We start from the raw sequence: 17,994 nt of genomic DNA on the forward strand, positions 1-17,994 counted from the left end.
GAATTTGACCATTAGCTATTTCTCTGTAATAATAAATTTTCATTCGGATGGTAAGAAACTTACCATCATTAAATTCCACTTGAACAGTTTTGTCTACGTGATCGCGTCTACATCCCTTATTTTAAATAGATTCTACGGGTAGAAATCATTAAACAGGTACCGCCCTCTTATTCGGACATGAAAGGGTTAAACGACCTTCGAAATCGTATCACCTTCAAGAAGTTTGATCATACTGCATTCGGCACGTACACCAAATTCTATATATATGTAACCGCTGTTACACGTGAGTAAAAACCACCCGCAATGTCTGCGTGCTTACAAGCATGCTCCATGGGGGATGTCGACTGCGCCATTCTAGCTTCCGCCCCGGTAAAAGAAGGAACGCGCAACGGTCCCAACGTCCATTCAGAACCACCTGCTCGTCGAGGAAGCATCGGATCTCTTGGTTCACCTGGTTCTACAGTTTAGAGAAATTCGTCGGTATACCAGTGAGGAACAAGATGAGGAAGAACGCCGCTTCCGGTTTCCCGCTTTCCGTTTCCGTTTTCACGATCATCGTTCTGCTATGTGTTACTGGAACGACCTATGCTAAACGTGAGTGATTCTTACCCCATTTGCAAAAATTGTGACGAATTTTGTGATATTTAATACGACAGATACATGGACATATTTTGTACTCAAAGATTTTGGGGGGAACTTGGTGTTCAGTTGTTAGGAATTAGGCAATTTTTCAAGCATAAAGGGATGATGACTTCTGTAACTTTGTTAACTATTTCTTTTTTGAAATTACTTTTCATTTTTCTATTTTTACTTATTTTTAAAGTTAGTTATAATAATTCTTTATAGATAGTAAAATTTGGAAAGTTAAAGCTACGAATTTCTCTGGAAGGTTTTGTAGCATTATTAGTTACAGTAATTGTAATTAATTGTTTGTTAATTATGTGATAATTTTTTTACAAACACAAGGGGGAGTTTTTATTTAATACTTTATTCAATCTTGATTGCTTTTAATATTTATATTTTGTGCGTATTTACGCCTTTTTTTAAGCAGTAAGAAAATTTTTAAACAAAATTTATGCGAGCTCATGAAATTCATCCAGAAAAGTCCATCAACGAAGGATTTTGAGGCAATCAATTTGACTTGCAGAACGAACTAACCACTTTTCTGATAGTTCCCTAGAAAATCAATTAAGGGGACATTAAAAAAAAAAATGTTAGAAAAAGATGCGAGGCTTAAAACCGCATGAAAATGTTAAAAAGGAAAATTAAGTCCGTTTATTCTGGATGAATAATTTTCCAATTTTTTCGTCTCTTGAATATAATACTTGTCGTTAACTAGCTATCCAATATCTGTGGGACTTATTTAACGAAGATTTCCATGGGACAATGTGTCCTATTGTTTCGACCAACTACGAATGAAGACGGTTCACGTTTAACGAACAAACCCATAGTGAAATCGGGACAAATGCTTTGCTTTTCTCTTTTATAAAAGGAAGCAGCATTGTCGCAACGCACTAACAGATATATGAAAATAGCTGTGTCTACGTTTATGATTGAGAATTTTTTGATATTCGCTGCTTTTGTCGAGGAATAGTAAATTTTAACGCTCGGACATGCGACATATGTGACAATTTACCCTTTTCACACTCAGAAAATTTCATTTCAACAAAACATAATTTTACAAATATTTGATTCTTTTTATTACTTCGAGTACCGTTTGCATAGTAAAGGTACCGTTTAATTAGATAATTATAAGAATTCCTAAAAATAGGGGTGATAGGCTGAACCATATATGGGTGAGGTGGTTAATCAAAGTGATTATGTAAATGAAAATAAATAATGTTTTGGAAAATTTCCAACCAGAAAACAATATTTTCAATATTTTCCAACCGGTAGGCTCAACGTGCGCCGCTTTAGTCTTTCGAGGAATAAACATTATTCTAGAAAATGAAAAGTATCTAGGATTGCCAAATTAAGTAATACCAGACATACGAATGATTCTCAGATGTGTGATGTAATTTAAACTTAAATTAGTTCTCATTGTGGCGACAAACAAAGATTATTCACTTAACATTACGCGTTACTTAATCCAAATGTTCAATTGTAATACATACCATCGTGAACCATTAAGGAAAAAAAATCTGATTCGAACAATATCCTTTCTCCTCGTCTCGATTATTTTCTTTTCGATTCTTTTATGAATTTTACAAATCAGAAATATCTATACGTGCAGATTACTTACGTAAGAAATGTATTAAAAAAGAAAAATCAAAGAGCCTCGAATGTGCAGCTTCGTGTTATACCCCATGGTGTGCTTGCACGTAACTGGATATATGTTTATATTTATTGTACTTCTGCTGCTAATTAATCGTGGATTGCTTTCGACTAAGTGAATCGCAGTTAATGACGACTTTTAATGAAAAGGGTAAGGGACGATCGAAGAAAGGAAATACTTGTTTGGTTTTATTTTGAGACTGGTTGAAAATGAATTTTTCTACTGTTCAAATATTTACCATATTTACTATTGAAATGAGTTTTCTGAAAATTTTGCGTTTGTTTGATAAGTGTTTTCAGTCTACTGAAAATATGGGATTTCATTCTTTTCTTCTGATGAAATTTTTGCATTAATATTTAGTTAAAAAACAAATCCGGTAATACAATTTAATTTTTCAATAATAATAACGAAATAAAAAAGAAAATGTTCGACGTTTGTTGTTAAAAGACAGTAACGAGTCTTTCGATAATTACCTTATCAAAACAAAGGGGTACACGTGAAATAAACATATTTCTTCCGTGCGAGTCAATTATTCCGCGTTAATAATGAAAAATCGATCGTTCGATTCCGCTTTTCTTGTCTACAAAATAATTCACGATGAGCACGCACATTCTAACCGACAACACTTAAATAACGTTAAATTACGTAAATAATGTAAATTAACATTTAAACGTAACGATAATCAATTACAATCTTCTAATGATTAACGAATTGAATTTACTTGCTAACGACTAATAAACGCGATAGTAATTTCTGTCTAATGAAAAACGTTCGTTAAATTGAATCTATTGCATCACTGACATTATTCTCGTATTTTACCATTTTCGAACATATGTTGTTTAATTTCATACAAAATTCAATATCTGAAAAATAGAAAAAATTCATATTTCCAAAAAATAAATATCGCCTATCCGTTTTTCATTTCGAAGCAACTGAAATCATTCATAGCTGACAGTAAATAATGTTGAATACTACAAATCGAATAAGCGTTTCATTTTAAAAAATTTCACGATAAAAATTGCACAGAGAAGTCTGTTACAAGAATTTTTTGATGTATGACATGCATCATTCTATTTTATTCTGTTGGTTTTCCATAAATTCCCATTTCTCGATTTCAATCTTTTTAGTGATTAAAAATTTTAACTCCTTGAAATACTGATTTATTGGAATATAAAAACTCGGCTATAGGAGAAAAGAGAGACATACCTTAAAGCCTTGAATTTAACGACTCTCGTACGTTTTTGTTTCACTGGATTACTACCGATATAATTGAAATGTTAGCTTGTGACAGATATGGAATGTGTATCGCGTCAGTCATCATACAACCGGATGACACTTTATTTATTTCGCTATTTAATTTTAACGAGAACAAGAGAAACAGCACAGATGTCTCTAATACCATAAAAGCAACTTTAAGAGTATTTGATACTTTAATAAAATATTTTATTAACCCTTGGATGGAGGACCGTGGAGAGAGCCTCAATTTTAATTCGATTTTGTATCCTAATTTATTTTTATTTTCTAAGTTTTACACTGTTCCTTTTAAAATTACACATTCAACTTATATGTGTATTTTCTAATGTGGGGTCTCAATTGACCCAAATACCGTTGTACAAGGGTTAATAGAAAAGTTTTCTAAGAACAAGAAACCGTTTATCAAAAATATTACAAAACTTTTCTATTTTACTGCAAAAATTCCATTATATCTGTTAATGTAATTCTATTCCGTCTACTTTCATGTATGAAAAATATGATGGGAATGGATTTTACTTATAGTTGAAAAGGTACCTATATTATATCCTACCCCTCGCTGCAGTCGTCCGTTTCAAAATATAAAAGGTGAATCGATGGCTGATCAAGTATGAATTGGTTTAAATAAGAGAAACGATAAGATGCTTCTCGAAAGCAATTTTCTTTTTTATCTGTAAATACCTGTTGATCTCTCAATAGAATTATAATAGCTGTATGATGTAGAGACTGTAATTATTAATTAATGATTGTGGCCAACATCATGTTTCAATTTAAGTGTTTCGATTATTATTTTTTTAATAATTTATAAGTTTCTTTAAGTGGAAATTTTATTGAAGATGTATAAAACGAAACATTTCTGATATTTTTCAATTAGAGAAGATTGAAAACAATATACTTTGAAATTAGAGCAACGATTACGTGTTTATGGTAAATAATTTTCCCTGAAACAGTTTTAAGGCCAGCTACTATGAAACCTTCTCAGTTTTATTATTAAATCCGAAAACATAATATTATTACTTGTTTTAGTTTGATGTGGAAATTGCACAATTGGGAAACTCATTCTGAACGCTAATTAATGATTTCTTTCCCTTTGGGAATTTAATTGAAATCTTTAATGCATTTTATAAGTGGAAATAGCTGCTCACGATAACAGTGTGAGTTTCATTTAAGAATTAATTAAGTTATAAGGAAAAGGGGATTTGACAATAAAAATGAAACTCACACTGCATAATGTTGACATGTAATTATAAAATATTGTGTTTATTTTTTTTACACTCACAGCAGAATTAACGAAGTAAACTTCTGAATAGCTTGTTATCTTCTAAACATCTGGCTAGTTCATTACCAAACGTTGTTATCGGTTCTCCGGGAATAAACGTGAAGCCATTGTTTTAGATTCGTTGCACCTTTTACCTTTAATTGGGTAATTATTCTACCTTTCGTTACAACGATTGGAGGTGTATTAAAGATCATTAAGTGAACTTTTCAAATAAGAGGACTAGTAATTTTGTAACGAGTTGAGTGATCACTTTTGCAAAGTTGCAGGAAATCCGGAAATTGCATACACTCCGGTTATGCAATAAATGAAAACAGTGATTAAACATATATTGCCGGGCAAATACTTTACGTCCACGAGTTCGTTATCGTCATTATTTAGCGTCGCGTTGTTGTTTCATTGATTACAGATTGAACACGTTCGATCGAAGGATTAATGAATACTTCTCATCACGTTTTTTTTTTTTTATATAGACTTGCGTAACAAATGACTTGTCTGAAAAGTCTTGAACATAGTTATTTAGCCATAACACTTTATCTTGTTCAATTTTTTAATTATTCGTTTCTGAGTAGTTCGCTAATAACTCTTAAAGGTGGTGCAGCCAAGAATACACCTGAAACTCTAACAATAGTATCAGACTTTTGTATTTATATTTGGGTTAAAGGCTATTTCTATACTCATTGATGGAAGAAAATTAATTTTACTTCATGCGACGTTCTTAAAATATCACATGAAATTGTATACATTTATATTCCATCTGTCTATTCTGAGAGCGTATTAGAATTACCTATGTATGCATTTAATATCGTTACAATCATTATTAACTGTTTCCTTTGCTGGTCAATCAATGTAACCTTCCCAGAAATCATTAATCAATGCAAGGATTAATTAACGATTTTGTTGCATTTCCTAATTTTTACGAATAATTACAGTAATTAATAAATAAATCGTGTTAAAATTAGAATAACATTATTCCAAAGGATTATGTTTAATTTAAAAAAATATAATTCAACAATATTTATTTTTTAGAAAAATAATTTTTCTGAAATATTCTGTTATATACATTTGGGTGAAACATTTCTAAGCAGAGACTATTTTATTATTACACATTCTCTTTGAATAATTCAGAATTCCATTTATTGTTATGTTCATGGGATAACAGAAAATGCATTTTAATGCACTTATTCCTTCAATGGTTTTGAATATTGTCTGAGGCGAACAAAACCGTATAATATGAAATTTTTTGCAGTTAAACCAGTTTTGTTGATCAAAAAAGAAGGAGAGTTAAATGAAATGCTAAATATCGTTGCATCAAGCTTTAAATGTATACGGTACTAGCAGATTCGTCCTGGCTTTTATTAAATCACTCGATCGAGGGAATAATGTCATTTCTATCTACAAAACGAGGTCGAGCAAGTTGTTGCTTCGTAAGAATTGTGTTTCGTTTTATTTGCACAACCATTGCAGCTTTAAGCCACGCAAATCTATTCATGAATTTTATTTTCTGGTATTCGATATTTGTTCTATTTAATTACTTTCGAAGGCAAATATACAGATACAACAACTTCTTGGTTTAAGTTTACGCAAACTTCAAATTTCTATTCAGAAATCAGTTTGTGCAAAGTTCGTGGCATTTGGAAAGCCATGTTTAATATATACTGTAAAATTGCCAATTTCCAAATTGCAAGCAATAATTGCTATACTATGTACTGTGCGTTTTGTACATCATAATTGAAATTTGTCAAATGAAGGCAATAATATTTATTTATTTTACATACGGTCGGTATTATTTTAATTATATCATCAATTACAGGACAGCCTGAATAAATTGAGAATGATTAACAGATGACGAGATTGAAATTTACATATCAAAGTCACGAATACGTAACATCTGTCAGGCTGTTCAAATCATTCGAAAAGCATCGAATAACATTAATCCAGCTCGTGATTTCACTATGTATAAACTGCCACAACATATCATGTAACAGACAACAGTAGCAATAAAAAGAAGATGTACAACGTGTCATTACAGGTTGAGGATCATGCGAGTTGTCATGACATTTAGGAATTCATTTTAGATAGAATTTATTTTTTTGAAGTACATATAACGTAGGGTGAAGGTAAAATTTGATTTACACTCGTGTTCAATTCATTTTTTTAGATTGTTGAATTTTTTGGTAACCCAAACAGTGTCAGATATAACTCTGTCTCTCGTTTTAAAACAATACCTGGATTTATGTTATGCAATCGTTAATATTTACCTTTTTCAACACGATACTTCTGTACTATACATTTTCTCGAAAACAAGTTTATTGTAATTCATTAATCTTTCCAAGTTTTTAGCTATAGACCTTTGTTGTTAATTTTTTTTTTTTTTTTTTGATAATTTTCTAAATCTGTTTTCAATGGTGATTGATCGAAGTGAGAAATTTATTACTCAAAGATATCATGCAAAATTTATACATGGTTTAAAGAGTAAGGTACACAAAATATGATAGCGATATGGCGCGTAAAAGTATTATCTTATATCTTTGTTTACTTTGTACCATCACTATCTTCTCGACATATATCGTTCTCGAAGCACTTTTTGAAATTTTTCAACTTTTCAAGGGGAAAGTAAGATAAATTCAGTCCTCGGTAATAAATATCTGACAATGAAATAAATATTGCAATTCAAAAGTTATTCCGAGGTCTAGAATAATAAAAGTAACAAATAGAAGTTTTATACGATAATAATTCCAGAATGCTTAAAAATAGAAATGGAAGGAGTTTCAGATTGCGAAAAGAAGAAATTTCCCGTGTAATTGTTAAAAATAGGGAATAAATACGAATGCGCGACACGAATCAGTTCTCTTTCGACAAGAAATTACAAATCGAACGTAACGAAAATAAAAAGGAGTAACAAGAATCGTGTCGAACACGAGCGGCTAAACTGAAAGCTAACTTAAAAAGCGGAGGGGTAAACGTGATTTGTTATACGTGGTCCGCAGGAGCAATGAAAAAAAAAAAGGACGAATGAATCGAGCGAGGGCGTCGCGCGCGAACTTATTCACTCAATTATTATCCTTAAACGAGGGCTGGCTTTAATCGATCATTGATTTCAAGCTTCTTTTGCGCTTTAAAAGCTTTCAGAGACCTTTTGAAAGGGAACTGATCGTGAGAAAGCTCGTTAAGAGCAATGAATTTTCAGCATACACAAAGGCTATGTTATAGATAAGAAAATACACTGTGAAAATTATTTTTCTTTTTAAAAATAGAGAACGATAAAGTGGAATTAGTAAAACCACAATTTAGAAACTATTCATTTTAGTAGAATGGATGGAAGGGTGCTCGTGGAATGGATTTTTCATCCGTTTGTATAAATACTGAAATACCCAAAGATGATTTCAAATGAAACAATAATTGAATGGAATAGGTTGTTACGTGGCATCCGAACATTAATATTTACGATACTGTCGTCAGCTAGGAAAGTGTAAAATCGAGAATATTCACTTTTGGCAAAAATTCATTGTTATATTTAGAAAGAAATTTTGTCTCGCATCCTTAATTTTCTGATAACGTTTCCAATTAACCCCTTCCAATCCCTCTACTCGCACCCTTCTGAACAAGAGAATAGCTTGATTAATAGAATAATGATAACTAATTTTAGCCATTTTTTATAGGTGGCTGCTCAGCTTTTGGACATTCTTGTTTCGGTGGTCACGGCAAGAGATTCGATCCACATTTCCGGGATCTTACATTTCAAGGAAACGAGCTGCCAACAAGCGACAACACCCATGAAACAGGTGTTTTCCGTCTGAGCAATCAATTCCTCATTCCACAAGAAAAATCTCGTGGACGACAAGAAGTATTGTTTCCTCGTCGACAGGCGTCGTTGGGATTTGATCCTTACACATTACCCTCCATCGTCCGGCAATGGGTACATGAATTTTAAATTACTTTGGAAAGATATGCAAAAGCAAATGAAGGATAAGTACAGTACAAATTCATTATAGGTATATTAAGTTTCATAATTATATTAATATTTAAGAACCACTTAATTAAAAACATTCAATTGATTATTATAAATATCAATGATAGCAAATAAGAAATATTTTATGAAACTAATAATTATGTAACATAATAAGGATCAGATACAAATTGTTCATTTGCTTTTGTATTAATTTAAGAAATTAAATATTTTATTAATAATTGCAGTTGATGTCACATCATTGTCTACATCAGCCGGAAATGGAACTCAATAACAAATAAATGGAACTCAACAATAAACAAATGGATAGGCATTTCTACTGTATTTTGAGTTTGGATTTCGACAGGAAATGTATACTTAAAAATTGATACTTAATTTTTGGTTAAGTATTTTAATTACCTACTTTTATATCTTAACGTTCAACATGATATCTGCTTGAAGATACCTTCTTTTATATATATTTTTTCTTTTTTTTTTATATATGGTATATTAATTTTAAAGATTATATTTAATTATATTTAAGTAGTAATACTGTTCATATTATATACACATAGTTCTCGTTGAAACAATAAACAGATGTTATATTTTATTATTGTTATATGTACCTGTAGACATCTCTGTTTGTACAATAAAACACAACTGTTAATGTTTCACCCAAAACCATGCAAATATAAAGTAGAACGAATAAAACGTTATTCCTTGAAATATTTGCTTATCTTTTTCAAGGCGTGCTGTCTGCAATAATGTTAACCTATTAAGGATCAAAATGGAAAATGATAAGGATCAAATTAAATTGAAATTCATGTAAAAAATGTTGCAAATCAATTGCAGAAACAATAATTCAATCTTCATCTTTTTTATAATTTTTAAAGACACATGAGAAAAAAAAATAATGTCATTTTATTGTTTCGCACATAAATGTAATTGATGACTATTACTGCTGTAACTGTTTCTCAAATCATTTTATTTGATTTATTTTCTAAAAGAAAAATTTTGTTAGAAATTAATTGAAGAATATTTTAAGTTTTGTTTTTTAAGCAGACGATTTCCTTATATTATCACTTATAATATTATTCAATTAATCAAGATATATCATTGAAATTATTATACGAATATATAAATGTACGTTTTGATGTTATTGCACAAACGTTATAAATTAATTGAAATTTATAATGTTAATAAAATTAACTGCACCATATCATTGCAAAATCGAAATTGGCATTTTTTATTATCTAATTCGATTATTGTTTAATTAACTCAATATGTTACTCTATAATTTGCTTTACAATCAAATAAAATCGTACACTATAATGGGATAAATAATTTGTAGAAATGAATAATGTTCGTAAACATTATTGAATTCATAAGATTCGAAAAGTTATATGATTTTTATAATAACATCTTTTATGAAAGAATGTATTATTTTACTGTAAGGTGAGTCATGGATGGGTGTTATTGTATGATTGATTAGTTTAACTGATATTTGGATGAGAGATTGATTAGTTTTATTATTGTATTTGAAATTTGACAAAAATGTATTTTTGTATAGCCGTTTTCTTGAATTATTTGTTATATTATAACTAAATTTTGTATGCCTTTTTGTGGTTTATTGAGTTGTTATCTTTCTTTATGTGCACCTTAGGGATCTTATAAATGAATTTTCCTAAATTGTTGAAATAATTTTTATTTCATTTCCACTGTTCCTCTAATCTTTATTGAATTTTAAAATCAAAATTAATAATTATTTTCGAAGTAATTGATTTATTATTCGTACACGATTTATTGTTTATATCAATTTGTATTGATATTGCCTTAATGTGTTAATTATAATTGAAGTATCTGTTGTATGGTAAAGTAATTAAGAGAACTGTTACGTCTATTGAAAATATTAATGATATATTTACAAAAATAAAACTGAGGACATTGAAAATATTTATAGGACAGCCACTCGAGTTTTATTCGCGAAATATAATAGCTAATAAATTAAGTCAAATAATATTCTTATTAATTTTGTTATAATAAGGTTTATGACAACTTCTATTTTAATTATGCATCGAGGTAACTCTATTAAATTCTGTTATTCGAAATTACCATTTGTTTCACTCTGGAAATAAAAATATAATGTTACTCCCGACCGAAGTACATACATTAATAATTTTACATTAATTTTACTGTAAAATACAGTATTTCCCGCTCGATACTCGGTGGATCGGCCGCGTATTGAACATTATCCAGGGTGATAGGCGTTCTGATTATGAGAATTGCTCGGACTTACCTTTTGTCGAATAAAACAGATTGAAAGTGTGAATGAGGACGCTTGCTCGATGATGAAATTTCCAAGAACTGATGAAGATGACTCGTCGAATAATAACTGAGGTGAAAAGCCGAACAATAAGCGGGAAATATTGTAATTAATAGCGTTTCAAATTACCAAAAATTTCAAGAATTCAAGGTTTTGTGGTTGACTGGCGTATTCCTTCTCTTTGTTACCTAATATCAGTACAACTTCCGGAACTTCCTTTTTCTCATTGTTCATACTTTCTATCATGTCCTGCATATCATTCATATTTTTCCTTTTACCACCATCAATATCATTGTCGTTATTTGGATCACTGTGAATATCAATTGAAAATAATTATTTTAGATAAACCAAATTAGAAATAATTTAAACACTCCTTCACTGATAATCGCTCTGCAAATATTAAAATATTATTTTATCTTGCACATATTTTGCAACTTACCGAATAGGTTCATTACTGATAACGCGAGTATTAACATCACCGTCGTTCAAATGCTCTGGAAAATTTGATTTTACTTTAAATAGTCCGTCCCATCTTCCTTTGTATTTATTAGACATCAATGGCCGATCAATTAAACGAGATAATATTAATTGTTCCTTTGTAAGTAAAGGTATTCCATGTTGCATCTCATTCGTTCCTTTTAATGGTAACAAATACCCATTGTTATGTCCCCCACTCCGTTTACCATGTGCTGCAATTGTTAAATTATTATGAAATAACAATGTATTATATAAAGTACATAAGCACAATTCAAGGAACGATGAAATTACAAATGATGTAAAAACCTACCACCCCAACACGAATGTCCATAGCTCAAGCAGGAACCTGAAACAAAAAAATTTAATTACTACAGATTAAAAATTCCAAAATCTATTTCGTTTATGAAATTTATTTTTTAATTAAACAGAAGATTATTTCGATATTTTAAAAAAGTAGTTTTGTCTAAATAAAATTCCTCATAAAGTATTAATTTATTTATTTAATATTTTCTGGAATATTTTTAAGAAAGATGAAAAATAGATAAAATAATCAGGAGTAAATTGAACAATTCTAAATAGAAAAGAATATGTGTAATGAATATTCTTATTTAAGTTTGTAAATGAATAGAGATCCTAAGGTGGGCGATTTCAATCTCATTAGGATTTTCTAAATTAAGGCTTAAATAATGCCAACATAGGTGCTCGCACAGTGAACTAGGTTAATTAAAAATTCAACGGGACGTCTAAGTGCTTTTTATACAAAAACAAAAAGATCCACGAATCTTTTTAAACCTTTTGAAATGAAATATACTGAAATTAATTTTTCATATTCATCTGGTATTGCATTTCAGTTGAATGCGGACTTCAGTTATTAAATGTAAACATTAATCCAGAATTTTATTTGTAAATATAATAGTAGATAATAGTAGCTGATACAATAGATAGAAACGACAGATCCCAGAACATCTATTATATTTCAAATAACCTGTTGAATTGACTAGGTGACAAAGACATCAATTGATTTTCTGTTTCAACGTTCACGACGGACCATTTTCTTTTCTCACTTTTTATTCCTTGATACTTCTGTATAAGAAAGTGACATCGAGGATGCAAGTGAAGTATCCTCTTTATTCCAAGTGAAATAAGAAAATACAATATTTACACGTTAAAATATGATTTCAATTTTCTATATAATTTAATCTTTAAATTCGAATATAATGCTTTAATCACTTGTCCATTTTATTTTTTTATTTAAATTTAGGTTAATCTTCATTAAATTATGAATAAAATACTGTAGCGATAAAATGTTTATTTATTCGCCTCGTCAAATTAAATATCGGTCAGTGAAAGAGTGTAAACCAAGGAGATAACAAAAGCTCGCTTTCCAAGGATTAGCTGCAACAGGTTACCACCACAAAACAACGCAAACCCCGTGAACTTGTTAATCTTATAGTTCGTAAACGGGGATTTTGCATATATAATTAAAATTTAACGCATCCGATGGGAACGGGGATCACTAGACCACGGATAATCTAGTTAACGATGTTTCGCAAACTTTGTTGTTATTGTTCAGGCTGGACCTTCTTAAGCTGACCTTTCTATAAGGCTATATACTTCCAATGTAGCATTACGCCTTCTTAATTACTATTTTAAATTTTAATACTTTTTATGTCTTCGAAAAATGGCGTGAAAATATAATAACAATAAAAATTACTTCAATAACTGAGTTTACTACGACCTTTAAAAATAAATTTTTGCTAATTGTATATCTAATAATAAAGATTGATGTTAAAAAAGTACGAGACAAATATATGACAGCCTTTATAACAGCTTCAATTAATTCATAAATCGAATGAAGTGGTAGGTAGAAATTAATTGAACATTATTGAAGTATTTTAATAACGAACGGTTCAAATTGCGAAGCAAAAAAATATTTAGGTCATATTTCAAGAAATATTTTCCTGTTACATTGTTAAAATTACAATTTGGTGTTGCAATTTACATTATCATTGATTAAGAAGGTTTTACACATAACGTTTCTTTTTTTTTTTCTAAGAATTACAATATGATAGATTTTAAATTGCATTCCAGTTTCCTTCACATTATACGATATTCAAATAATGAACCCTGAAATCTGCATAATCACATTTTAAATTGCACCATTCAGTTACCTAATTTTCAGCTATGGAAATAAATCATTCAAATTATAAGCCATGTACCAGCCACCAATACATAGATAAAGGAAAATATATGATCGCGAGTGTACGAATTCTAAATCAAATTTTTAACAATAAATAGCTAATAAGAAAGAAAGGAGAAAAAATTTGTTAATAAGGTAATTAAAGTTTGGAAGAACTTGGGCGATCTATGATGGTCGTAATGAGTTTATTACCAGGCGTAATTACTTTCCAGGGATCAGGATTAATTCTGCGAATGTCTTCCTTATTTGTTTATATCATGATATAATGTTAGCTGTCGGTGAAATTTCATTTCATATACCCTGTTGGGACCCATAAATAAAATCAACAAGACATCTGGATCATTTTTGTACTTAAGTCCTATCTACTTGCACTGGACTGCACTTTCTATGCACTTTAACAAATATTACCAAACTTTCGACTAGAAATTTATACTACTACTATCCTATTACACTCATGGAATAGTTATGCTTCTCAACTATTCATTCAAGCAAAGCTTGATGAATCCCATTCATTGCTATTAGTATCTACAGAAAGACCAACTTGTACACCTACTATAAATACCTCAATATATTCGGTAAATTCATGTGACGCTATAAATATCTGTAGACATTCAAGGAATTTACTTACAATAATTGTATTGAATTTTATTTATCTAGGCAAAAAAAAAAAAAATAAAAGTAAAATCCAAATGGAAAATACCGGAGTCGAAAAGGTTGAAGAATTCTGTTATTGTTAATACCAACGCGATGAATAATTTAATAATTTAAATAATGCACTTACCAGCTGCACAGCCAGCGAAGCAGAAGATTATCATAAAGGTCCAAGTGCGTATAATAATCGTCACTGAGTTTTCCGAAGCGATCGCCATGTGACCAGTTGTGATCTATAACAGTAATAAATAAATACAATGTTAATAATTTAGCAATTTTTATATTTATTTTTAAACTTATATCAATACCAGCTTCCTTTACCAAAGAAGGGTAAAAATATTTGCTTCCTACTCGTTTTTTTATTACTCTAAAGTTCAAATAGTTTCATTGGAAAACTCTTCTCAATGAAAGAAAAAGTTAACAATGGATTTTTTAAATTTAATAATTCAGTAGATAAACTTTTCACCATCGTTGATGAAATTTTATTTAACTTGAAGAACAGAGATATTTAATCGTAACAATGATTTTATTAAAACGTAGCGGAATTCGTATGTTTGAATTTCATATTAGAAAATATTACAATTAAAACTCATTGATTTAAAAGCTGTATATTTTCTCATTTCTTTCAAACAAATTAGTGTTAGATTTTCATACATCAGATGACAGATTGCCTCCTCCACTTTGAATGTAACAAAGAAACAGTGCACAACCAAAGAATATACTTCAAAGAAAGAGCTCTATGGTCTAAAAGAAACTGAAGGAATGCATCGAACATTCTCTTTGAACATCGAAATCGACTTAAACAAAGGTGATAGAATTGCGAAGAGTCAAATTGAGTTTGAATGAAAAGCACGTGCCCATTTTCCTCTATGCTTCTTGATCTTTTGTGGAAGAGAAGATAAGTAGCAAGCAGCTGGAAAATACATTTCTGAGGAATTTCAATTCATATGTTGTACATTTTTATCATACTTCATATGTCAGAATCGTGAAGTCGTATTTGATCTAAGAATAGATCAAGTTGTCGAAAGATTTACATCTAATGGATTTAAATTTTATGCGAATAAATAAAATTGGCTTGTGAAAGTACAATGCAGTCATTAATTGTATAAGTTTTCGGTTAAAACGAATCCTATAATTTTCATTAAAATCAAAAGCTAAAAAAAGAGGATTTGCTCGAAGTTTACTGAAAAACAAATATCAACGAACTCAATTCAAACAAAAATAGAATCGAAATCTCAAAGGAACAGTAGCATAAAAGTTTGCTACATTATTCTTTCAATTTAAAAGCAACAGAAACAACACGCAATCAACAACTTCGTGCATAATTTTCATATTGAAACGAGCTCTGTTCTTTGCATTTAAAAACAAACTTTGATAAAGCTATTGATTATTCAATCGAACCATGAAGAATTCGCTGGACCGTAAATCAACAAGTCAATGCAAATGAAATTTCAATGAAATCTGAAGAAAAATAATCTTTCAAATTTTCGAGTTAATCTCTCGATATGCCGAACTTTGATAAGAATTATTAACGATGCAATTATTTGACCATTTAATGGTAAATTTAATATTACGAATTTAACCCCTTCGCTAGGGGTTCTTTAACGCAAAACTTTGAACCAATAATAGAGCTATATTATTAAAACTTCAAGTATCGAAACTTTCAAGTAGGTTAAAGAATTTCTAATAATATGGGTGATTGATTCCTATGGAAACTTAAATGTTTTTCTAAAGTACTATCGATGGCATATCATTTCAGAGTTATAAGAGGTTTCCAGCTATAGAAACAGGTATAGTCATTCAAAAGCAATACAAAATATACAACTTCGAAACACTGAAAACAAAAATATTTTTTCATATAGGAAACGTGTAAAGACGTGTGTCGAAATGAATGAGAGATACCTGCTATTCACAAAGGTAATTTCTTTTTTAATTATTTTTCGGAAATTGTACAATTTCGTTTACTGTTGCTGAATGACATTCTCCGAGATCACGAAATAGAGTTGGTCTTTTTTTTTTTTAAATTCGTTAATATTTCTATTGAAATTTGGATATTTTTCAAATAGAATCACTTTATCAAACTTTAATTAAAAAATCATTATCCTATTATATTAACGATAACAGTTTTTGAAAAACATTCACCCTACCAAGTTAATAAAATAATATACATTTCAACTGAAATAAAAAGACTAGAACACTCTTTTGGAATAATTTGTTTGATTGTTTCACCTTGAATTTCAAACCGGAAAAACGTCTCGTAGATAGAGAAACGTGGGTGGAAGATGTATCGGTCCACTAGTGTTACCACTTATTCACCAAAAAAAATCAAACTTCGAAAATCCACGTTCGATTCGTTGAGGATCCCGATCGAAGAGGTTGGCGAGTAAACTCAAAGGCAGGAGGTTGTACGATCAGGGCTTTTATAGACCTCCTATATGGTGGTGCATGGTGGTGGTAACATCGCAGCGCACCTTCCTAATGCGCACCTGGCGGATATACGAATGCGTTGGTGGATTCGAATATTCTTCCCTTCAGGACCAGATAGAACGAACGATGATTTTATGAATTGAAAATTCATACGATTCGTGTCAATTTTTCATTAATGTTTGTAATTGTACATTTAAAAACTTTCCATGAATTTTGCAAAAAATTTGATTAAATAAAAGTTGAATTACATGTGTATTTTATGGAATCCACAGCTCTTGTAATTTTATATTACATTATTGGCAATAAAAGTTTCATAACAATAGTCAAAAATTTCAAAAAATTGAAGAAAGGGGACCATATTTTTGTTTTAGCAATGAAAAGATTTCAAAGAGTGAAAATACTCCTTCAAAAATATTGTAAATAAAAGTGAAATTCATTTCTGCAAAGTATTCAATTTTCTAAAATTGTCCAGCTATTGAAAATAGCGAAGTTACGAAGTTACCAATTTTGAAATATAATACCTATATATTATATATTTTTTATACTATGACTAACAAGTAATTGATGCGTTAAATTGAATGACGTCAGGTTTTCATGAATATTCGCAAAGGAAATCTTTCACCTTCGAATTTCACAAGAAGTTCATTCATACGAATCGCAGAAATGAAAATATAGGTAACATAGATTCGGTGAGACTGAAACACATAGGCGGGATGAAATTTAATTACGCGAAAAGGGTAGGCCTATAGTCGCTCTTAAATTGAGCGTAATAAAAGGAAAATTTCTATGACACGTGTCAGATTTGATGAAACTATGAAACATACACCGAATTAAATTATTTTACATGATATTGAAGGTTTGAAATAAATTTGAAGTTATGAAAAACAAGAACGAAATTCAATAATTATTAACCCCCATATGGCGGCCCTCGGAGAGAGCCATAATATTAATGTAATTTAATTAATATAATTTATTTAAATTGGAAATTCAATATTGAGTAAAACGGTAATTTTTAACATTTTAATTTCAAGTATATTTATAAATCTTCCATTATTGAAATCAGTAATAGATGATAGAAGTTTGTTACCATCAAGCTCTGAGTAATCCTGTGTTTTAATATGTAAGACGCCTACTGGTAACGCTAATTATGATTTCTTACCAAGAC

At 30.0% G+C, this 17,994-nt stretch overlaps 2 protein-coding genes across 2 annotated transcripts; one reads left to right on the forward strand and one right to left on the reverse strand.

The window, feature by feature from the left end:
• The first annotated feature begins 370 nt into the window (after window positions 1-370).
• Window positions 371-9,829, forward strand: LOC117604835 (uncharacterized). The gene is made up of 3 exons (XM_034325338.2): window positions 371-594; window positions 8,465-8,721; window positions 9,000-9,829. Exons 1-3 carry the CDS (start codon window positions 501-503, stop codon window positions 9,051-9,053), a joined length of 405 nt encoding a protein of 134 aa, XP_034181229.1. The 5' UTR covers window positions 371-500; the 3' UTR covers window positions 9,054-9,829.
• A 383-nt stretch (window positions 9,830-10,212) lies between these two features.
• Window positions 10,213-16,775, reverse strand: CCHa1 (neuropeptide CCHamide 1). The gene is made up of 6 exons (XM_034325161.2): window positions 16,632-16,775; window positions 14,533-14,635; window positions 11,862-11,897; window positions 11,514-11,763; window positions 11,204-11,384; window positions 10,213-10,876 (listed from the first exon to the last, which is right to left on the reverse strand). Exons 2-6 carry the CDS (start codon window positions 14,618-14,620, stop codon window positions 10,850-10,852), a joined length of 582 nt encoding a protein of 193 aa, XP_034181052.1. The 5' UTR covers window positions 14,621-14,635; window positions 16,632-16,775; the 3' UTR covers window positions 10,213-10,849.
• Window positions 16,776-17,994: the final 1,219 nt, after the last annotated feature.

Source organism: Osmia lignaria, chromosome 5, assembly GCF_051020975.1.
Source record: "Osmia lignaria lignaria isolate PbOS001 chromosome 5, iyOsmLign1, whole genome shotgun sequence".
Classification (NCBI taxonomy): Eukaryota; Metazoa; Arthropoda; class Insecta; order Hymenoptera; family Megachilidae; genus Osmia; species Osmia lignaria.

Coding starts and splice junctions, on each gene's coding strand:
- LOC117604835 (XM_034325338.2), top strand. CDS start 501: ATGAGGAAGAACGCCGCTTCCGGTTTCCCGCTTTCCGTTTCCGTTTTC. Junction 595..8,464: donor TGGAACGACCTATGCTAAAC/GTGAGTGATTCT, acceptor CATTTTTTATAG/GTGGCTGCTCAGCTTTTGGA. Junction 8,722..8,999: donor CCTCCATCGTCCGGCAATGG/GTACATGAATTT, acceptor TAATAATTGCAG/TTGATGTCACATCATTGTCT.
- CCHa1 (XM_034325161.2), bottom strand. CDS start 14,620: ATGGCGATCGCTTCGGAAAACTCAGTGACGATTATTATACGCACTTGG. Junction 11,898..14,532: donor CTTCGCTGGCTGTGCAGCTG/GTAAGTGCATTA, acceptor TTTTTGTTTCAG/GTTCCTGCTTGAGCTATGGA. Junction 10,877..11,203: donor TTGAATTCTTGAAATTTTTG/GTAATTTGAAAC, acceptor TTTTATTTCCAG/AGTGAAACAAATGGTAATTT.